Source organism: Panthera onca, chromosome C1 (genome assembly GCF_046562875.1).
Source record: "Panthera onca isolate mPanOnc1 chromosome C1, mPanOnc1 haplotype 2, whole genome shotgun sequence".
Classification (NCBI taxonomy): Eukaryota; Metazoa; Chordata; class Mammalia; order Carnivora; family Felidae; genus Panthera; species Panthera onca.
The window spans coordinates 143,111,155-143,135,751 of record NC_138346.1 but is presented as its reverse complement, the minus strand read 5'-3'; the positions used below and the strand labels follow the sequence as shown (position 1 = coordinate 143,135,751).

General features: G+C 35.2%; 1 protein-coding gene across 16 annotated transcripts in view; it reads right to left on the bottom strand.

Annotated features, from left to right (window-relative positions):
* The window catches only part of EVI5 (ecotropic viral integration site 5), a 248,899-nt gene that overhangs the window by 11,583 nt on the left and 212,719 nt on the right, over nucleotides 1–24,597 (bottom strand). For 15 of the 16 annotated variants that reach the window (XM_078451656.2, XM_078451660.2, XM_078451658.2 and 12 more), the window contains one exon: nucleotides 20,682–20,777. The exons of the other annotated variant lie outside the window; for it this stretch is intronic. In XM_078451656.2, coding sequence (XP_078307782.1) covers nucleotides 20,682–20,777 — 96 coding nt within the window. The remainder of the gene's footprint in view (nucleotides 1–20,681; nucleotides 20,778–24,597) is intronic. 16 annotated transcript variants of the gene reach the window in all.

The following is a 24,597-nucleotide window of genomic DNA, read 5'->3' as shown; positions in this document are numbered from 1 at the left end:
CATGTTCTAGTTCTTGATCTAGGTGGTAGTTAAATGGGCACATTCATTTTTGTGATAATTTATCAAGCTAGACACTCATGATTTGTATATTTTTCTGTATATATCTTATATTTAAAGAAAAATATCTATTAAATAAAAGCCTAAGAAATAATATCTATGGAAGACTGCTAGAAAGGCATATAATTGTCACTAGTATTTCTGAATTCTATTTTGGGATCTCACCAATCACTAATTATGTATTTGAACTCCACTGCTTTAGTCCATTATACAATTGCTCTTACTTAGATGTTAGGCCATTAGCCTAACACCTTCCTATTCAGTTCATTTTTCTACCCCAATGGCAGACCAGTAAAAGAAATTTATTTCAAAGTTAAGAAAGAGGAAGAGAAGAATTGGTTTGGTTTTGTCTTACTAAAACCATGAATCTTCAGTACGTTATGTTCCCTGCTTTGTACTAGCTACCAAATATGTGGCTCACATTGATACCATATGCATTTCTGTGTACTAACAGGAATGCTGATTTTACTAGATTTTGCCTTAGAACTATTTTTTTTTAACTATCAGAGTGAAGCATCCGATACTGCCATTTTTGTAAATGACAGTCAAGTATCAGCAATTTAATTTGGTTTGATTAACCTAATATCCAGTTATTTCTGTATTATGTATATTCATGCAAACTGCCTCAAAATCTTTGGAGGAACAAAGCATTTTCCATGGTAAATACTAAATTTCTTAGTTTCAATTATTTGTTTGGTTGTATTCTATATTTTATTTTTTTTTAATAGTTCAGTTGTATTCTAAGCATAAGGTCATCATGTGGTGAGCACAGCATAATGCAAACAGAAGATGAATCACCATGCTGTACACCTGAAACTAATGTAACATTGTGTGTCAACTATACCCAAATTAAAAGCAAAGCAAAACAAAACAATATTTGTGGTAGATAATACAGGTGAATGGTTTCATGACTTTGGGGCAAGAAAAGATTTCCTAGATAGGCCACAGGCTGCACTAAGCATACAGACAGAAAAAATAAGTCAAGCCTTATTAAAATGAAGAACTTCTCTTCATCAAGGACACCTTCAAGAGAGTAAGATGTCAAGAATAGAATGGGATTAATACTAGCCATATTTATCACTAAAAAGCTTTATGTAGGATACGTAACTAATTCCCATATGTTAATAATAATCATAAAAAGACAATCTGAAAAAACAGGCAAAAGTTCTGACTAGCCAATTCACACAAAAGATAGCCAAATGGCCAACAAATACATGAAAAGGTGCACAACATCACTATTCATCAGGAAATGCAAACTGAAACCACCCAGGTGCCCATGTAGCTGACCATTTTGATAAGCAGTTATACTCACCATAACAAAACCTCCAAATAACCCAATGACAAAAAACAAAAAAATAAAAACTGTTTCCTTTACATTTAAAAGTATTTCTTTTTTGTTTTCCGGTATTATTTTGATATTAATAGTTTAAAATATTACCATTTTTATAACATATTTGATGCAACAGGTATATATATTTGAGTGTATTATTTACAGATTAAGTTTTTTCCAAGTTACAATTAAGTGTTTAAAATTAGCAGTGTCCGGAAAAATATGAAACAAAAGGTTGCTGTACATATATTCTACCTCTTCTGTTAGCCTTTGATGATGGAAACGGTTTCCTAATCATTTTTGTATTCGAGAACTCAGCATTCTGACTTGACAAGAGTGGGCACATAAGAAATATAAATGAACTACACTAAAAAGATGGCTGGATTCTTGAGAAAGTTCTTACATATTAATTATTCATCCCATCCTTTGTGAATAAGAATATTAATAAGCAGACCGAGGGGTGTGTCAATATACAAAGACCCCAATAATGTACTGTTTCTTACCTGATATGGACTGCTTCATCATGTTATGCATGAAGAGACAGAGTAAAAAAATAAAAACATGTAGAATTCATTTAAATAATACTTAAGACATTATGACATACTCATTACAACTTAAAAAGCTAACAAAACCTTAACCTCTCACTAGCTTCAAAGAGATAGAATTTTAAGATTTCTCTGCATGTATTCAACAATGCTGACCCAAAGAAAGTATATAGCAATTAGAAAAAGAAAGTGGTAAGATATTATACAACTTATGAAGAATACAGCATAAGATGCTGTATAGCTAATAAGAAAACAGGAAACTGTCATGTTCATAGTCTGATGAATGTAGGTTTTGACAGGAAACAGCAGAGTTTCTAACTGCATGATCGTAAAAATTCAAACACTAAAAAAGAATATTAAGAACTACTATAGCTATTTCACATAAAGACTATCAGTAAAATTTGAAAGCCAAGAGAAGAACCTGCAGGAATGAATACCCTGAAGGCCCAAAGGACTTCAATAATCATTAAGGAAACACAAGTATTAAAAGAATTTCTCATTAGTCTACTTCATTAGCTAAACTTTCACAGGTTAAGATAGAAGTTTCTTTTGTAAAACAGAGAAGTGTCATTGCTTTAGAGATCTGTAGCCTTTAAATATAACTTCCTAATAAATAATAGAGAAATCTGTGCTGAGAAATCTGATCACCTGGGTTAGTGTCCATGTGGACAGAGGACACATGTTCTTTGTGTGTTTGCTTGCTTTCAGTAATTACACTGGTAGCTTTTAAAAGTTTGGGTTGATTTTTACAGTTGATTTTAAAGAGACACTATAGTTTATCCTTTCTCAATTTTAATGTGTAGGAGTAAGAGAATTAATAATAAACCCTTATATTTATATGAGGTTTTACAGTTAAAAGTGCTTCCATGCATATTATTTCAGGTCAAAAAAACTTTCCCCCATGTGTGACTGGAGGCTGAATTGTACAGACAACTACCACTTTTTGAGATTCAAAAGAATAAGAAAGGCTGTACTGAGTGTTCTGAAAGACAATCAGTCCACAACAAAGTGGAAAAAAGTCATCCACACACCAAAAAAAACCCCTAACCAAATGAACTTTGATCACTACTAGACAGGGTTTAAACCATTTAAGTGAGTCATGTGATACCAAGTGAACTGCAAAACAGATGCAGTAAGTTTCCAAGACTGAGTCATATCAGATTATAAAAGCTCCTATTTGTACATTTGGGTTTATATAATCAATCTTTGTAAAACATTGAGCTATTGCTGTTACAGTTAATATAACATTTCTGCAAGTGATGTATAAGATATAAAATTTTAAATAACTATAAATTATTCTTTATATGAGAAGATGGACATAAAGTTCAATAATCACAAAGATTTCTATTTCTAAGTTCTAGAGGCTTTACTTTTTTACTCCAAAGTTTAATCAGTAATTTTGTTGAAATCCTTATATAATATTTTAATAGTTTAAGTTTTCAAAATGTAAAAGGGAAATGATGTGCTAAATTAATTCTCAATTATCAGCTTCTTTCAAAAATGAATTGTACATATGACAAAGATTAAAACTAGCCATAAGCACACAAACCAAAAGATTTCCAGTGAATCAGAACAGGAAACCAATAAAAGTGATCAATTGGAGGTCATGACTTTTTGATCATTGTACTACATAGGCAAGAGGAAAAATTCAGACCCACAGTACTTAAAAGTAGATTAAGTTTAAAATTCAAGAGTTGTATTGAAATAATACAAAACAGACAATGCTGAAAATTGTTTTGGCTTTATGCTAAGTAAATTACTTTTAAATACCAGATAAAACACTTAAAGTTAAAAAAAAAACATAGAGTCTGTGTTAAATATATAAAATGCAATAGTTAAAACTCATTCTTTCAGAAGCAAAGAAAAAAAATGGACCCACAATAAGTGAAAAAGGTGGAAAGCAAAGTTTGGCACTGAAGAAAATTATATTCTGCATTTGTTACCAGAGAAGGAGAGAGGGAGAAGAAACAGGTCATTTACAAAGAACGCTTAGTCTCTCTATACTGTATACTTAGATTTATCCAGTATACTATGGCAAACAAAATGAAACTGCATTGCCCTCTTCCTGGCAGCTGACACATCTTGATAAAACTGAAACCATTAACATTATTTAGAAGGTACTCTAATGTCAATGGTGATGAGGTTAGGAATATATGAACTTCTATGTAAATTTATGACCAATTACAGGAAATAAATCACTTCACACTTGTTTCACTCTGAACTTTTAAAGCTACATCAAAGTACCACATACATTTCATTTGATTTAACCTTCAGCTGAAGTACTAAAAAAATTCAAATATTTAGCAAAACACCCTCATGAAAATGAAGTACTTCTTTTCTATCTGGACTGAACAGTTAAGAGCAATCATTCTTCTCTAAAGCTAAATCATAGGTTTTATCAGTCTATCTATCTAATCACTTACCCAAATTTTAAATCATTTATCTGATAAGGGACTTGTATCTAAAATATATAAAGAATTCTTACAACTCAATTATAAAAAGACAACCCAATTATAAAATGGGCACAGGGTCTGGGTAAATATTTCTCTAAAGAAGTTACAGATGGGCAATAAGCAAATGACAAGATGCCCAATATCGTTAGCCACCAGGAAAATACAAAACAAAACCAAAATGAGAGGACATTCATATTTACTAGGATGGCTATAAACAAAAAAGGGAAATAATATCAAACATTGGCAAGGATGTGGAGAAACTGGAACCCTCATACACAGCTGGTGGAAATATAAAATGGTACAGCTGCTTTGGAAAACACTATGGCAGTTCTTGAAATCGTTAAACCACAGTGATTCTATTAGTAAGTAATACTCAAGACAAATGAAAACATATGGTCACAATGAACTTTGTATATGAATGTTCACATCAGCATTATTTATAACAGCCAAAAAGTGAAAACAACCCAAATATCCATCACACAATAAATGGATAAACAGAATGTGGTATATCCATTTGATAGAATATTATTAGGCAATAAAAAGGAATGAAGTACTGATACATGCTACAACATGAATGGACCTTGAAAACATTATGCTAAGAAAACAGTCACAGATGACCACATATTGTATAATTCCATTAAAAAAATTTTTTTAATGTTTATTTATTTTTGAGAGAGACAGAGTGTGAGTGGGGGAGGAACAGAGAGAGAGGGAGACACAGAATCTGAAGCAGGCCCCAGGCTCTGAGCTGTCAGCACAGAGCCCGATGCGAGGCTTGAACTTATGAACTGTGAGATCACGACCTGAGCTGAAGTCAGACGCTTACCGACTGAGCCACCCAGGCGCCCCTGTATAATTCCATTTAAATGAAATATCCAGAATAGGGAAATCTACAGAGATAGAAAGTAGATTAGTGGTTGCCTAGGGTTGCAGGAAGGGAGCTTGGGGGAAATGAAGAATGACTACCAATGGGAATGGTATTACTTTCGGGAGTGATAAAAAATGTTCTAACATTGTGCCAATAGCTTCACAACCCTGTAAATATACTAAAAGCCACTGAGTTGTACACTTTAAATGGATGAACCATAACTGTATGTGAATTATAGCTCAAATAAATCTGTTTATACATACATACACACACACACGCGCGCGCGCGCACACACACACACACACACATACATACATACATATATATAAAAATCAGATAGTCATTTTATGGGCATGTTTCCAATGGAGATATTGCCACATTGAAAATAATTTTTTTTAAGTTTATTTATTTTGAGAGAGAGATAGATTACGTGTGCATGGGGGAGAGGCAGAAAGAGAGGGAGAGAGAGAATCCCAAGTAGGTTCTGCACAGTCTGAGCAGAGCCCAAAGCAGGGCTCAAAGTCATGAACCGTGAGATCATGACCTGAGCTGAAATCAAGAGTTAGATGCTTAACCAACTGAGCCACCCAGGCACCCCAGCTTCATTTTAATAGATGAAAATATTTGCAGTAAAAAATTTAATGCTTTAGACAGAAGTATTAAGTAAAAGATAAATGTATTTGTAGCATTCACTTTTTGCCAGGAAATTAAAATTAACTCCTGATGGAAAAATAATTTTAAAAATACATGATAAATATATATAGCCACAGACCTACACTATTTTAAAAGCCAAACAGGAAAGGTTAGTATGCTTCTTCCTCATTCTGAGGTACTCATAGACTGCTTAGTTAAGATTGGGCACTTGCAAACCACATGACCTCATGAATGCTATCTTATCATATCACAGGTTCCTCAGACTGACCACAACAACTTAAATCAGACAGGCAGCAAAGTAGCACTAAGTCTCTGACACATATTATTTGTATGATGTTTTTAGTTGTCCAGTTCATGGGGAGTGAAAATCTGATTATCTCAAATCCAACTGCATCTGTGAGATAGGGTCCATGAAAAGCACATGATTTACTGCACCAAAGACTTCCAACCACAATTTAAAATTTTTAGTTTTTGTAAATCTGAGGGAGCTAGCTCTTCATCTTTTATCAATTCTCCTTTAGTTGACACTTAGTAAGTTTGAAGAACACATTTATAAATGTTACTAGTTTGAAAAACTGCCAATACTTAAGTTATTGTTTCTTTTAAAAACTAACATTTTATTTATGTTTTTTTTTAATGTTTATTTATTTATTTTGAGAGAGAGCACAGCAGGGGAGAGGCAGAGAGAGAGAGGGAGACAGAATCCCAAGCAGGTTCTATGTTCAGCAGAGAACCCGATGCGGGGCTGGATCTCATGAGAGAGCACAACCTGAGCTGATATCAAGAGTTGGATGTTTAACCAAATGAGCCACCCAGGTACCTCTAAAAACTAGCATTTTAAAACTGAATTACTTGATGCAAAGAAAATAAGGTTTCAAAATGATTGGCTATATTTCAAAATCTTGGCATAGCTGAAGAAACTGGACTGTTACATTTAAGAATATACAGCACTAAAAACCAAGTATGAAGTATTGGGTAGTGATAACAGGAAGAAAATATGTAAATTAAACTGAAAAAATTCAAATTGGTTCTCAAATGCATCATTTGGACCAACATCTTAAAAAGAATATAATCCAAAACATAATCAAGGAAGAAGATTCTATTCTGTGGATTTCCTCTTATTTGATTAAGAAAGCTTTACCCTTAGCCATTGGATCAATCTCTCTGAATGCTATTTTCAGAATCATACACTAAAAACAAACTGATCAGGCTCTCTCTCCAGTTTCAGAAGCATCCCTCCCTACTGATTTTCCTGCTACTATTTATTTATTTATTTATTTACTTACTTACTTACTTATTTATTTATTTAGAGAGACAGAGAGAGAGCAGGGAAGGGGCAGAGAGACAGAATCCAAAGCAGGCTCTGCCCTGTCAGTGAGGAGCCTGATGCAGGGCTTGAACTCACCAACCAGGAAATCATGATGAGCTGAAATCAAGTTGGATGCTTAAGTGACTGAGCCACCCAGGCGTCCCTTCTCTGCTTTTACAGCTGCTTCTTCTCTCTTTCCTGAGCTCTTTATTTGCCTCCAGACCTTTCAATATGATGGCCTCTGCCTAAACACTCTTTTATTCTCCTTTTCCTGGCTATTTTCTCCTCCCCTTTCAAACTTTAGGCAGTCCCATGCCCAGAGATTTTAGGACACATTTGTAGGCCATGGCACCATGTGGTTCTAATGCAGCACTGCCCATATTGACTGTTCTCCCTACCAGTCTGAATTCCTTAACAATTGGGACTTTGACTTTTATACACCTAGCAAAGGACTGGGATGGAAAGCACTTTAAAGATTATTTAGCATGACTGCTTAAGGATGCAGTAACTGAGCCAAGGTCTGAGGCATACCTGGGAGCTAAATGATGCTCAAATGCTTACCGACTGAATAAATATATGAAGTACATTGGAATCCTAAGGTCACACAGTTAATCAGCAGAAGTAGGTCTAGAATCCAGGTCTCCTGGATAAGTCCACTGCTCTATAAATGATGGTTCCCAACCACCTGCAGTAAGTTCTTTTTGGAGAATAAAGACACGAAATTCAGAAACAAAAACTAAACTTCTAAACCTAAAAAACAAAATGAAAAAGAACAAAATCCTGCCATTTGCAACAACATGGATGGAACTGGAGGGTATTATGCTAAGTAAAATAAGCCAACCGGAGAAAGACAAATATCATAAGTTTTCACTCATATGAAACTTGAGAAAACTTAACGGAGGACCATGGGGGAAGGTAAGGGGAAAAAATAGTTTCAAACACACAGGGAAGCAAACCATAAGAGACTCAAATGAGGAGAACAAACTGAGGGTTGACTGGGGAGTGGGGAAGGGGAAATGGGTGACGGGCATTGAGGGCACCTATTGGGATGTGTACTGGGTGTTGTATATAAGTGATGAATCATGGGAATCTACCTCCCAAACCCAAGAGTACACTGTATACACTGTATGTTAGCTAATCTGACAATAAATTAAAAAAAAAATCTAGAACTGCTATTAAGAACCTGATAAACTGCACATATATCTATAGTTTTTCCCCTCTTCTCCATCTTATGGATTTAGAAATACTGGCATGACAATGAAAGGAGAAAGAGTTAGATGAAGAGTAGGGATAACCAGCTTCTGAATAAATGAAAACATTTTTAAATAAATACTCAAATCTTGAAACCTGAGTACTTGAGTAAGTTCACTGGACTTTAAAATCTAGCTCATTTGGTTGCCCAAGTCAGGCTGAAAGAAATGTTTAAGCACATCCTATTAGCTCCACTCTAAATGTCAACAAATACGTTTAATACAGTAGTCATGCTAACATCGTATTGGTACTACATATGTTACTGAAATAGTTTTAAGCATTTATATCCTACTTTCCTCATATCTAAGATCTAAGAATATGCTATTCGATGGTGTTTTCATGGGAATGCTAAGAGAATCAATCTCTTGTACCCTTATTGGATTAAATCTATTTAAGAACTGCTACAAGCAACTATAAAACCTGCCACTATAGGCTTTATAGTTAGTTCCAATTCTTTAAACATGCTTATTTTCATCTGCTTTTACTTCTTATAACCCAACTGGTATGTATTTCACATCCAGTTTCCCTCAAGTGGTTTCTTATGACTTACATTTCCAATTTAACTGTTGGAACCATTAATTAAGCAATTTACAGATTACTACTAATAGGCATTGTCTCACTATTATGCATTTGAAAATTTAGCTGTTCTCAATTAATGTAAAGTACTATGTAAAAACTTGCCACTTAGTGCCAGAAAACACAGAATTGTTCAAAGTCTAATGGAGTTGTAGAAAAAAAAGATACTGGTTATTTAAAAAAAAAAAAAAAAAAAAAAAGATACTTGAAAGAGTTTCCACTCATCAAATTCAGGACAACTTGAACACCAAGAGAATTGACTGAATCCACGAGTTCATAGTACAGTGTTAGGATTCTTCAAAGGCTCTAAGAAATATAAGGCTGAATAAGACACAATCTCTGCAAGGAACTTGCAGTTTGGCTTGCCGGTAAGCATCAAGGATAGTACAACAACCATTAATTAAAACAAACAAAATTATGTGCTATGTTATCTCCCATTTCTGAACTATTTAGTACTCACTGTTTGTACCAACCATACAGTCTTTGTTAAATTAACTTTCCACTTTCTCCCATTAGATTGTAAATTCCTTGAGAATAAGACTACACTGTACTTTGCATAGCATCTGGCACAATATCAGAAAAATATCCCATCTGACACAGCTTCATATCCAAGTCTGACTTTACAATTCCAACTGGTTCTGTCCCTTGGCCAGCGAGACATTATCTCTTGAGGTTATTTACTTGATTCTTTAATTCTGAGTACTGGATTCAAATCCCTCATTTCTGACTGAGTCTATATTCTCTACATTGACTGCTCAACAGATGTCATCCTAGAAATCTCTTAACTCTTTTTGAGTCGTATCCTACATTAGTTGATACTCCTAAGGGTCTTCTTTCCTGGGTATCTCATCCTCACTAGGGTCTAATTCCTTTTCTTACCCTGTTTTTTGTTTTTAATTTTCCTTTTTTAAGTGATTTCATTATCTCTCTTTATTACTCTCTTCTACCAGACCTATCTTTTTTGTCATGTTCTCATGATTCAACTCCCATTCTTTAATGAAATTATCATAATCAGAAATACACATTTTCATTAGCAAATTTAAACATCTTGTTTTACCTATAGTAGGAACAGGATACACAGAGGCATGTAATTGGGTAGAATACTGTCCTATGAATAGAGCACAAAACTGGAAAATGGTCTAAAAGTCTTGAATCAAAAGTAAGGTGTCCTATATGGGGTTATTATAGATTTTCTATGTGTTACATATTCTTTTTGGAGGCAAAGAATGAATGGAAAGATTATAGCCTTGGAGATTTTAAAAATTTAATGCAGAAACAATTGCTGGAAGTTTGGTCACAAGTTAAACAAACTCTTGCAAAAGGATGTATTGAATAGCTGAGCTAATATATGTCCGTGGGTAAGCTTGTATTTCATAAGTGATAGGCATATATGAAATTAGGTTAACTATTTTTATCTATTTCTCTGTTTCTGGGAATGTCAAATTTGGCTACAAAATCTCAGTTGCTTCTATTTTCAGAAAATCATCTAATATTTAAAAGCTAAGATTTTATTAGCACCCACTGGAAACTGAAGCAAAATAGAAGGGTTAAGTCAGACCAATTCCCCAGTTTCAGATGGAAGAGAAGTCCAGAATCTGATGCTGGAAGAAAATACTAGGTGACAGTAGAGTCCTACTAACTAGACAGTAGGTTCCCATCTGTGAGAAGTAATTCATTTTAATTTAAACACTTATGGAACTACTATATCTAACATGTGACAAGTAAATGGGTCGGGAGGATTGTGGTAGGGCAGTGGGATGTAGCAGAACAGAAGTCAGAATGCCTGGGCAGTAGTTCCGTCTCTTCCATTACTAGCTGTGTAACTTTGGGTAAGTCCCTTAACTGTTATGCCCCAGCTTCCTCATTTATCAAGTGAAAAACTAGATTAACTTTAAGAACATGCCTGGCTTAAAAATACTATCAGTCAGAAATCTCAGCTTTAAGTCTTCCACACAGTGATATTATTGCAGACATAAAGTATTGTATAATTTTTTTATCTTATGACTTCAAATAAGATAAACTAATTACCCAAGAGTTAATGGAACATATAAGAGGAATAGGAGTAATAACATTAATGTAAAGAAGTCATTAAGAATGAATTTTTTTATCTATAAATGGGGACTGTAAGATTTAAAAACAGTGCTAAACATTTAATTCAAGAGTATTAAAGCAATTTTCATAAGAGCACAAATACGATCATACATCTACATGAGATCTTTTGGCAGCAAAGAAAAACAATTTACCTACAGTGAGGCTTATGTGAGCTCCTGCGTGATACTTTACATTGCTCTAACTAGAGAAAGAACAAATTTAAGGGAATATGTTCTTTTATTAAGAAGTTGCCACATCAGAAACATGGCACTTTTTACTGTAACAACATACATAAAAGCTTATAACTCCATGTATTGAAATTTTTCTTAAACAATAATTTTAAAATTAAGATTCAACAGACATCAATACAAAAGAAAACATTGTTTTTGTTCCTTATTTCTGCCTCTACCAGTACACTGTTGTTATCATAGCAATTTGTAAAAATGTCAACTCTATTTTAGGTTATCCTCTGTAAACTAGGTAAAATACTGAGTTTTGCAAGATTTAAAAGGCAATAAATACTGGTAGAAACAGTCAATACAGAATAAGCACATGGTTAAAAAAAACAAAAACGATATTTCAGTTTGAAATAAAGAGGAAAAAAACAGCTGCCAGTAACTACAGAGCCAAATTACTAACCTCTTTTCTACCTTTAATATTCTTGTTTTAAAGCCTAGATGAAGATCAATGTTGAATGAGTCTCCAAGAGTCTTTAAAAAAAAAGTCAAGTCCAGGTGATTTTATTAACTACTTTTAAATTGGTGCTTGCTTTGCACATATACTAAATGACTTTTAAACTGAAGAATATAGAGCAAGGAAAAAAGATTCAAACAGTTACAAAAGGGCAGTCTGTCATTTGATTCTGAAAGCTCCTCACTGGAAAAAATTCTAGTTAATAACAAATGAGTATCAATATTAAACATATTAATAATGGTCAGGACATTAAAATGCTTTTTGGTAGATATTTAACTAAATCTATAGCTCAAGCATATATCAACAGTTATTAAAATTTAAAAAGGAGTACTCACATATAAACATTTTTTTCTTTGAGAGAGAGAGAGAGAAAGAGAGAGACAGACAGTGTGCAGGAGAGCGCACGTGCAAGGGTAGGGGCAGAGGGAGAGGGAGAGGGAGAGAATCTTAAGCAGGCTCCACGCCCAGTGCGGAGCACAATGTGGGGCTCAAATCATGACCCTGAAATCAAGAATCAGATGCTTAAGCAACTGAGGCATCCAGGGGCCTCTATGTAAAAACATTTTCTAACCAAACTTCAGAATGGGCTTTGTTTAGATTTCCATTTGTTAACTCAAACTTCTAATTTTGTACTTGGCTAGTAGAAACAAAAGAAGATTCTTGTAACATATGATAACTTAAACAGCCTCCTCAACAAAGAAGACAGGAAGATGGCAGAAGACCTGTGTACTGGGAACCAGCACAAAGGCTATCCTTAAAATGAAAGTTGGTTTCACCTACCTGGGTTGTATATTATTTACAGCATCCTATAATTGTGTTTTATTTTTTGGCCAGGTTTATCCTAAAATAGCTTACATTTCTCTAAGTTCTTCAGGAAGTGGGGGGGGGGGGGTGCTCAGTAATTGTTCAGTGACAGACAATTCCTCCTGTCAACTTCTTTCATAAATCATCCATCATTCTCTGATAAATGACAAAAAAAAATGCTGAAGAAATCTTTCTTAATAAATTCATTCTTCAAGAGGACCAGGGAAGTTTAAAATCTAATTAAAATAACTATGTTGAAATGTTCCCTTCTTAAAAGTCTCCTTTCTGGGGCTTCTATATCCACAGCTGCCAGTTTCCCTCCCAACTGACCAGTAGTTTTGATCTCCTTTGCTGGCTCTCTTGATCTTAAAGGTCAAGAGTGCCATGAACTTGCTCCTGGACCCCCTTCTCTTTGTCTATGAATAATATTAACATTCCAATGACTACCTATTTTTAGCCCTAACCTCTTTTTAGAACCTCATATTCACATATCCATAGCCCACTTCACTATTTTCATGTTCATGTTTAACAGGAATCTCAACCTTAATATAAACAAAACAGAGTTCTTGATCTTCTACCCTTCCCAACCTAAGTAAATGGCACCAATCATCCAATTGGCAAGCTAAAAATCTCTGGAGTCACTATTTTACCTTATGTCCCTCCTATAACCCATCAGCAAATTCTCAATCTCTAAAATATATCTCTAATATATTCATGTTGCTAACAATTCTATTTCTCCCATGCTTCTAAGCTACCTTTGCTCTTACCTAGACTATTTTAACAGTCTCCATTTTCCTGTTTCTATTCTTGCTCTCCTACAATCAATTCACCATACAGCAGGCAGGGCAAATCAGATCACATCACTCTTTGCCTAAAACCATCCAAAGGCAGGCACATGGGTGGCTCAGTCGGTTAAGTATGGGACTCTTGGTTTCAACTCAGGTCATGACCTCACCCTTCATGAGTTCCAGCCCCACATCAGGCTCCGTGCTGTCACTGTGGAGCCTGCTTGGGATTCTCTCCTTTCCCTCTCTCTCTCTCTCTCTGATCTTCCCCTACTTGTACTCTTCTCTCTCAAAATAAATAAATAAACAAAACAAAACAAAAACATCCAAAGGCTGTGGTGCATGGGTGGCTGAGTCAGTTAAGTGTCCAACTCTTTTTTTTTTTAATTTATTTATTTTTGAGAGAGAAGAGAGAGCATAAGCAGAGGAGAGGCAGAAAGAGGGAGAGAGAGGGAGAGAGAGAGAGAGGGAGAGAGAGGGAGAGAGGGAGAGAGAGGGAGAGAGAGGGAGAGAGAGGGAGAGAGAGGGAGAGAGAGGGAGAGAGAGGGAGAGAGAGGGAGAGAGAGGGAGAGAGAGGGAGAGAGAGGGAGAGAGAGGGAGAGAGAGGGAGAGAGAGGGAGGGAGAGGGAGAGAGAGAGAGGGAGGGAGAGGGAGAGGGAGGGAGAGAGAGAGAGAGAGAGAGAGAGAGAGAGAGAGAGAGAGAATCGCAAGCAGGCTCATGCTATCAGCACAGAGTCCATTGTGGGGCTCGAACCCACGAATCACAGGATCATGATCTGAGCTGAAACCAAGAACTAGATGCTTAACCAAGTGAGCCACCCAGGTGCCCCAAGTGTCCAACTCTTGATTTCAGCTCAAGTCATGATATCATGGTCATGTGATCAAGCCCCAAGTCGGGCTCTGCACTGAGCATGGAGCCTGCTTGAGATTCTGTCTCTCTCCCTCTGCCCCGTTCTCTGCTTGCACTTTCTTTCTCTCTCTCGCTCTCTCAAATACAATTAAAACAACAAAAACAACAACAACAACAACAACAAAAACATCTAGAGGCTTCCCACTGAACCAAGAATAAAACACAAACATTTTTCCTGGCTTATAAAGCACTATATAGGATTTTACCTCATCTACCTCTTTAATCTTATCTCCTACCATTCTTCCCCCATCCTCTACTATACTCCAGCCACATTAGTATGATTTCTCACAAAATCCATTACATTTTCTTCTAAGATCTTTCTGCTATTTTTTTCTCTTCTGCCTGGAATGTTCTTCTCACTGATTTTTGTACATCAGGAAGCTTCTTAGCATTCCCATCACAGTTCGTATGTTACCTTATTAGCAAAGCCTTTTGTTGTAATCATTTATTCATTAATTTTTTTTTCATGAAGTACCAACTATATGGCAACACTGTTCTAGGTGCTGGGGGGAAAGTTTCTCAATTTATTAGTCTATTAATTTATTAGTTTATTAGTTTCTCAATTTATTAGTAATTAGGGAAGTACACATTAAAACCATAATGAGAGGGGCGCCTGGCGTGGCTCAGTCGGTTAAGCACCTGACTCTGGCTCAAGTCATGATCTCATGGTTCATGGGTTCGAGCCCCACATTGAGCTCTGTGATGACAGCTCAGAACCTGGAGCCTGCTTCAGATTCTGAAGCACCCCCTCCCACCCCCCGCCCTTCCCCATTCATGCTCTGCCTCTGTCAAAACTAAATAAACGTTAAAGAAAAACATTAAAAAAAACCAACCATACGAGAAACTTCTTCACAGGCAAAGAATGACTAAAATTAGATAAAGACCAACAGTCCTACATGTCGATGAGGATGTGGAACAATATGAACTGTCTTCACTGCAGCAATGTTAAAAGATCAAATTGGAAATAATTCAATGTTCACTAACAGAAAAGATAAACTGTATATTTACACAAAGGAAAATTATACAGTGATGAGACTAAACAATCTATAGCTACATTTAAAAATAACAATGGTTGAATTTCACAATTTTAAACAAAAGCAGCAAGACACAGAAGAACATATAAGAAGCCATTTATATAAAAATTAAAAACTTAAACTTGTTACCTGGGTACTTTCCTCCATGTTATACTTCTATCAAAAGTTTATAAAGAGTTCCTGTTCTTTAAATTGTTCAATTTTTATGATTATGAACCCATTATATCATAGAAAGTTAAGGATAATAGCTAGTCTATCATAGTTGATCAGACTAGAAGGTTTCCTTTAGGAACAAACAATGAAAAAATTGTTGTTTGGTCTTACCATAAGGAATAGTTGTGGCTCTCCTAACCAACTGGTCTGTTTTCATTACACATTCACTCTGAAATGTTTAAAGTGACATTTCCCCCTTTTTTGGTGCTGAGTGCTGAAAACCTTAGAGCCTGGTTTGAGGACCACTTATTAAGAAATATATTGATAATTCTGTGGTATGCATTTTTGCATGGGTCTTATTCATGGCTCCATATTACACTCCTATAGTTTTCTGTGTCTCACAAAATTGAAGTTTGCTACTCTGCATCATTTACAAATTCGCTTCATTATGTGTAGAACAACGCAGGGTATTTATTGATCAACAAAAATGCTTTGAAGGTTTTTTCTTTTTTTAAAAAAATATATAGTTTGTTTTGGTTCTACTTCATTCTAAGTTTAATGCATTGGAGTCAACTGAAAGTCCTGATTCAAGCTTCTGCTACTTACTAGTTATGTGACTGTGGACATGTTATTTAGCCTCTCAGCTATAAAATGGGAATAATGATTTTTACAGGATAATTGTGAAGATTAAAATAACCATCCCAAGTATCTACACCTGGTTTACGAACTATTACTAGAAAGGGGGCGCCTAAGTCGGTTAAAACATCCAACTTCGGCTCAGGTCATGATCTGGTGGTTTGTGAGTTTGAGCTCGGAGTAGGGCTCTGTGTGGACAGCTAGGAGCCCGGAGCCTGCTTCAGATTCTCTGTCTCCCTCTCTCTCTGCCCCTCCCCTGCCTGCGCTCTGTCTCTCTCTCTCTCTCTCTCCCCCTCAAAAATAAATAAGCATTTAAAAAAAAAGAGAAAACTTGCTCTATGTAGAAAACCTACTAAACAAATATAACTAGAATTACTTTCATGAGATCTTAAGGACATAAAGTACATTAAAACTATTATGACATCATAAAAATTCAGCAAAGCTGTTTAACTGGAAAACATTTAACTTTTAAAATAAATGAACTATCTTTAGACTGGAATAAATTTACCTATTCCTAGAACATCCACAAGAATATATCACCATCAAGAACAAATGAAAATATATAATCTATATTCAAAAACATTCTCAAATCAGCTGCTTAGCATGCATTTTCCTATAAAACACTGTAAATGGTAGCAAGGCTCCAAAGGACCCAGGGAAGCTAGTCAACTGGTAATTTGACTGAGACATAGGATTATACTTCTCAGTATGTCTACACCTAAAATGAGTCCTGAGTATATTTTCTTTGGCTACTAAATGAGAATAATCTTCTACCTTCTTCTAGATCCCTTTCCTGGCATTCAGAAAGTATTCTGTGTCTTTAGTGATCAGTAGCTATGAGAAGACAGACCTATGTTGCAAAAGTACAAGGCTTATTCAAATTTCCTAGAAACTACAATTTTGGTTTATATATCTGACTTAAGTGTTCCTGATGTCCAATCTGCCTGATAAATTTCATTTTTCAAAACCCACCCCAGATGCTGTTACTATTTTATTCCTGTATGTTTCAAAGCAGGCTATAGCATATGGCGGTTAAGTGCATGAATGGGCTTAGAGTCATATACTCTGAACTAACACCCTATTTCTATTACTAATTCGTATATGACCATGGGGAGTTATTTAATACCCCAGAACCTCAGTTTTATTACATGTAAAATGTGAATAATAATGATGCTACTTACTTCATAGGAATGTTGTGAAGATTAAAAGAAATAATGTAAGTATAACATTTAGGAGTGTCTGACACAATGACTATTAAATGGTAACTACTAAATGCCATATTTTTCGTTATGTATTGCCATTTGTTTATTTGAATACCTATCTCTGTTGTTAGACTGTGAGCCCCTTGAGGGATATGCGTTGTTTCAATCTTTAATTAATCTTTAGTTCTAAACCTAGTGCCTAGTAGGAGCTGTGATGACAGACGGATGGAAGCGTAGGAGGTAAGGAAGATGGAATAAGGAACACACTTGAGTTGGGACCCAGGTTCTTTTCTATGTATGTATGTATGTATGTATGTATGTATGTATGTATGTATTTTCTATGTATGTATGAGGACAGGATGTAGGGATAAGGGAGAATTTAACCATGGCTCTTGCCACATCTGGGGCATCAAGGATTTCCACAGTGGTTTCTCTGAGGGTCTTGGTAGGGTATAAGAGTCTCCAAATTAAAAAATTTCTATGGGAAGTAGGTAAAACTAAAAGCATAAATTAGGTAGTGATGGTAGAAACTGCAGGGGTTGTGAGTCAGAGAAGGCATTTGGATGGATCACAGTAAACTGCAGGAAGTGAAGATAAATCTCCATTTGCAATGCTAACAAGGAGAGAAAGGGAGCTCTTGCTGCTAGGTCATTTACAGAATTCACTTATTGGATGTATGCAAAATAATGTGTCAGGGAGGAACAACACAGTTAAAATATTGTCATTAATTGAGTTTCTTTAGACTTTTAAATATTGATGACATATTTTCTAATCTAATTCAACTGAGAATACCACCATCATGTGGGATAATTATGAAGGGTAGTAATTATAAATATGAACTGTCTGACACAATTCTTGACCAATAGAGAGTACTCAATAAATAGTAACTACTAATGTTTTTTTTACAGATCAACACTATATTCAGTCATAAAAAATAACCCACTTAATCCTCTCTACTATTTCATAGAGCCAACTAAGTTAAGTGATCACAATTGTTATAACAAGTACAGAATTGCTATCCCTTTAGGAAGATCAATCTGCAACATTTCCTTCAGCATTTTGAGAAGTATAAAAATCAGCTAAGAAAGTATCAACAGTCACATGTTCAATAATATTAATAATTGAAAGTTAATTTTTATGTTGAAAGCTAAAGATTCTGGCAAATTCTAGCACACAGGCAAAAGTTAAGTTGGAGAGATCAGACTGACTTTCGTTAAGCCCCCCCCCCCCCCATTGTGAATGAAAAATCACTAGAATGAAAAAGTGATTCCTTATTTAACCCTCTTGAGAAGCTGGTCCAACAAATAGTAATGTGTATAATAAATGTACTTACAACTATTATCTTGGTTTAAACTTACACTTGTTTTCATTTATCCGTTCCTTAATTATAAAACTTTGAAACAGGTGAAGGTGTTAAAATCTGCTCAGGAAACATAATGAAAATGAACCTCTAACTAAAGATCTATAATGGTTTCACTTTATCTAGGAAATTTGATCTCTTCTAGCTTTGAAGATTCACCATAAGCTGGTTCTATTTAATCTACCCTTATTTCCCACAATTTACCCACATTAATTCTTAATTCTTAAGAGTCTGGCCTCTAAACTCCCAGACCCATGCTCAGTCACTCTCACCTCTGCATTCTTGTGTGGTCCCCACCTACACTGTACTCGCCCTCTTCTCTACCATGTTTTCTCACTGGGGCCTGCTTAAACCCAGGACCTGTGTACTTTGAATAGTATGAGTATACAAAATTAGCATCTCGCCACAAGCTGTTCTAGTTTTTAACTTATACAATGTAGCTCTTTAACAGTAGAAAATTCTACTCTAGTGATTTTCTTTCCATGTTTGTGTAAGATGAAAGATTATTTTTCACAGGCCACACATAAAAAATGACATTAAAGTAAAACCTCTTGTGAACAGTTTTTTCCCAGTCCTGATGAGGAGAACAGCATTTTTAGGTAAGGATTATGACATGCAAAATTAATGTTTGCTGGGTGATTTTTAGACTATGCTTGGAAATACAGTCAATCCATATACAGTTTTCTTAATTTACCAACATTAAAGGTTCCTTATCACTCTAAGTCAAAATTATAAGGGGAAGATTGCTTTATTCTAGACAAAATTTCCTTTGAGAAAAACTTTTCAATACAAGGAATAATTCCTACGGTTCTCAAAACAATAAGACTTTCTAGAACATCTTATCTGTAACTTGTTCTTTCACACATAGCTTAGATCAGAACAGATTATAAAAAAAGCACACAAACAAATAAGTAAAGATTATTCATAATCCTGAATCCCTCAAATGCTATCATGGTTGCAAATGACCGGAATAACCACTCAAATTTCAGGACAAGTTAAATTAAACCACATCTAAGATTTATCAACTTTGTTAATGTTTTGTTTCTTCATTCAGAATTTACTTAGATTGATTACCTCCAGGAGGTATTACCCAAAACACTCAGACTTTAACTGAAGGATGTAATACCAGGAAAGAGTAATGTCCAAACTTTTTCCTTTGAGGTTTAAATTAATTTAGTGGGCAAAATGAATTTCTTTCTTAACAAATAAGGTTTATATAACCCATTCAAATCTTATCTCTGTGAATAAACCTTACTGTACAAATAATTCAAGGTAAGACACAAGCTTCTATATTCATGTTTAGATAAATAGTTACCATTAGAAAATAATAAAAAACAAGGAAATTGACCTAAAGCCACATTAACAAAAAGTATCTCTCTAATCAAAGCACATTAATTTAAATTACTTAGTAGAGTTCTTAATAATACTATCTGAAAATTTCATGAGTTAAATTTCACAGATTCAAGGTAGTGCCAGTTTAAAAAGTGTTTAGGTACTAAGAAATCTGTTAACTGATATTAGGCAAGTATCCTTTTTTTGCAATCTCAGTAATACCACCATGAAAGGAGTAAGAAGACAAAAGTGAAAAGACTTCCCTCTATCTACAACGGTAAATAACGCTAATTATTCTATAGGTGTAAAGAAAACTTCAATTGAAGTAACTTTGACACCTAGACAAACTATCAAAGGTTTTCAGATTACACTAAAAAAAAATATTTGCCATGCAAATATTAATTAAGCATTTTAGATCACCATAAAAAGGCTTAAGGAAAATTAATCCTCAATATTGGAATAGAACAAATTTTGGTAAAAAGAAGACAATTTTCTAAAATATTATTATTTAATTATAATCAGGGATTCACAGAAAATATTTATCAGGAAAGAGTCTGTCACAACCAGTAATACAGTGTTGTTACAATACAGAGGAAGGAAGAAAGAAATATGTGAAGATCAAAATTTTGATCACTTACCTCATGATTCAGCTCTGCTATCTGATCTTTCAGTTCCCTAATATACTGGTTAGAATCAGACTTGTTAAGCTGTCCTTGAAGCTTTCCTTCTTCTTTCTGTTTTATGACAATAAAACAAACCAAAAACAAGAGACAACTTTCACAGCATGTACTCAAATACTTTAAGATATAGGACAGCATAAGGGCATATCCTTTAACTAGCTAAATTCTGAACAAACCTGTTCTCAAACTATCTCTGAAAAGCAATTTATAGTAACTTATACTGATTATTTCTATATAATGCTTAGGGAAGTTGTTTATAACAAATACAACTTATAAAATGTACATTTTGAGAAACTCTCAGAAACCAACAGTTGAATGGTGTACTAGTGAAAAAATTACCTTAGAATTTCAAAGGCATTTTCTTACTTTGAGGATAAATGATTTTCTATCCATACCACAAGAGATTCAATGCTTAGTTGATAAGGCAGTGAGCTTCCCACAGCTACATGGGAATCAGCTTTTGTGTGGCAAACAGAGGAGAAAGAGAAAAAAGAAAAGGTTCTGCAAACCACTCTTAAAAGGGGAAGGACAGCTCTGAATCTCTTGTTTAATTAGCTTAGGAATGTATGGCAGGAGTCCTAGATATAGCTGATTCCTAACAGCTAGTTTCAGAACCATGTGATTATTTTCCAGGGATATAAATTGGGAAGGGGAGAAGCTGCCTTTTCATATACCATCTGAAAACAAATGTGACTTTTAAGACATAGGGCTTATTAGAGAGTGAAAAATGAGTTGTTTTTTATATTGCCAGATTATTTCTAAAAGCCATGTGATGACGCTTGAAATGTTAAGAAGCTCTGATCCAGAGACATCTATTAAAACTAGAGTAACTCCAGATACCAACAAAGTACTAGTTTACTTTTAACACTCACCCATCACTTGGTTTCCTTCCATAGAAGACAATCACAGTTGTTTTTTATTGTAATCTTCCCATGATATTTTGTACATATGTATCGAAACACATTTGCATACACACACATATTTTTACTAATACTACAGACACTATGAACACTGTTCTATACTTGCTATTATCTCTTAAGAATCCAACTTCAAGATCATTCATTATCAGTACCTACAGAGAAGATACACATTTCGATTTGAAAGAGCTTTGAAGTTTCTATAAAAGTTATCTTAGTGCTACTTGAATATTTATAGGGTTTTTTTTAAATTTTTTTTTAACGTTTATTTATTTTTGAGACAGAGAGAGACAGAGCATGAACGGGGGAGGGCCAGAGAGAGAGGGAGACACAGAATCTGAAACAGGCTCCAGGTTATGAGCTGTCAGCACAGAGCCCGACGCGGGGCTCGAACTCACGGACCGTGAGATCATGACCTGAGCCGAAGTCGGAAGCTTAACCGACCGAGCCACCCAGGCGCCCCAGATTTTTTTAAAAGTAGGTTTTAGGGGCGCCTGGGTGGCTCAGTCGGTTAAGTGTCCGACTTCGGCTCAGGTCATGATCTCGCGGTCCGTGAGTTCAAGCCCCGCGTCGGGCTCTGTGCTGACCGCTCAGAGCCTGGAGCCTGTTTCAGATTCTGTGTCTCCCTCTCTCTCTGGCCCTCCCCCGTTCATGCTCTGTCTCTGTCTCAAAAATAATTAAACGTTAAAAAAAAATTTTTTTTTAAGTAGGTTTTAAAATGTTCTGTAGAGGCACCTGGGTAGTTCAGCCAGTTGAGCATTCGACTCTTGAATTCAGCTCATGCTCCCAGGGTCATGGATTGAGCCCTGCATCAATCAGGCTCTGTGCTGAGTGTGGAGCCTGCTTAAGATTCTCATTTTCTCTCTTTCTCTTTCTTTCTTTGCCCTTCCCTCACCACATATGCACTCTAAAAATAATAATAATAATAAATAATAATAATAATAATAAATAATTACAATAAAATGTGCTGTAGGTCCTGTAAAATTACCTTGAGAGTAACGGGTTGTTCTGCAGAGCACTTTCCAATGTGGAGCTCTCTACTGCTCTTTCCATTCACAGTAAGAAGAGACCCTGGACCTGGTTTGGTACTCTCACTGCCGCCAAGTCATGCTCTACTTTCCTCTACACATCTCCCAACATCCTTGGCAGAAAGAACTAACTAGAACTGCTCCAGTAACAGAATGAGTGGCTCCCCTATAAAGTCAGGGTATCATTCCAACAGAATTACTCTTCTGCATGAACCATCCTTGCCATCCTGATTGCATTCTTATGTAACTTTAGTTTGTTCTTCAAATCCTTTCAACAAGCTATTCCTATAAGCCCACTCTTTTTGTTTTTTTTGTTCTTCTCCTTTTGGTCACCGGTCTTAAAAACCTTTCACTAGAATATGGCCTGCTGAAGCAGTTAACTAATATTTGTATAGATATAAAGAACAACTATTATTCCTAGAGGCTTTAAAACTTTTCTTATATATTTGAACACATGAATATCACATATAATCACCTAAGCAAAGAACTAATTTAGGGGCACCTGGCTAGCTCAATTGGTAGAGCATGTGACTCTTGATCTCGGGGTTGTGAGTGTGAGTCCCACACTGGGTGTGGAGATTACTTAAAAATAAAATCTTAAAAAAAATAACTAATTTAATAATTATATTCCAAATGTGCCAGGCTTCATAAACATATTCAACAGACACCTTATGATTTTTAGCCACTAGCCTGTATTTAAGAAAATATATATATATTTTTAAATTTTAGTTAGAAATACTAGCTTGAGCCAAAGCAATACTGAAAAGGAAGAACAAAGCAGGAGGTATCACAATGCCAGATTTGAAGATACACACTACAAAGCTGTAGTAATCAAAACAGTTTGGTACAGGCAAAAAAAATAGACATACAATTAATGGAACCCCAGAATAGAAACTCCAGAAATAAACCCATTATTATATAGCCATTTAATCTATGACAAAGGAGACAAGGATATACAATGGGGAAAAGACGGTCTCTTCAATAAATGGTGGTGGGAAAACTGTACAGCTACATGCAAAAAAATGAAACTGAACCACTTAAACCACACACACACACAAACACACACACAAAACGTCAAAATGAATTAAAGACCTAAATGGGACACCTGAAACCATAAAAATCCTAGAAGAGGGCACAGACAGTAATTTCTCTGACATTAGTTGTACCAACATTTTTTCTAGATATGTCTTCTAAGGTAAGGGAAACAAAAGCAAACACAAAAGTAAACATAAACTATTGGGGCTACACCAAAATAAAAAGCTTTCTGCACAGCAAAGGAAATCATCAACAAAACAAAAAGGCAAAAACAAAACAAAAAGACAACCTATTGATTGAATGGGAGAAGATAGTTGCATACAATATATCTAATAAGAAAATTTTTCATTCATTCATATATATATATATATATATATATATATATATATATATACCTATATATATATATATATATAGGTATATATATACCTATATATATATATATATCCAAAATATATAAAGAACTTGTGCAACTCAACACCAAACACCCAAACAATCCAATTAAAAAATGTGGAGAGAACTTGACATTTTTGTAAAGAAGACACAGAAAAGATGTTCAACATTACTCATCATCAGGGTAATGCAAATCAAAACCACATAATGTATCACTTCACACCTGTCAGAATGAATGGCTAGAATCAAAAAGATAAGAAATAACAAGTGTTGGCAAGGATGTGGAGTATGAGGAATCCTCATGACCTATTAGTGGGAATGTAAATTTGTACAACCACTGTGGAAAACAGTATGGAGGTTCCTCAAAAAATTAAAAATAGAATAACTATCTGAGGGGTGCCAGGGTGGCTCAGTCAGTTGAGCGTCCGACTTCGGATCAGGTCATGATCTCACGGTTGACAGGTTCTCGAGCCCCGCATTGGGCTCTGTGCTGACAGCTTG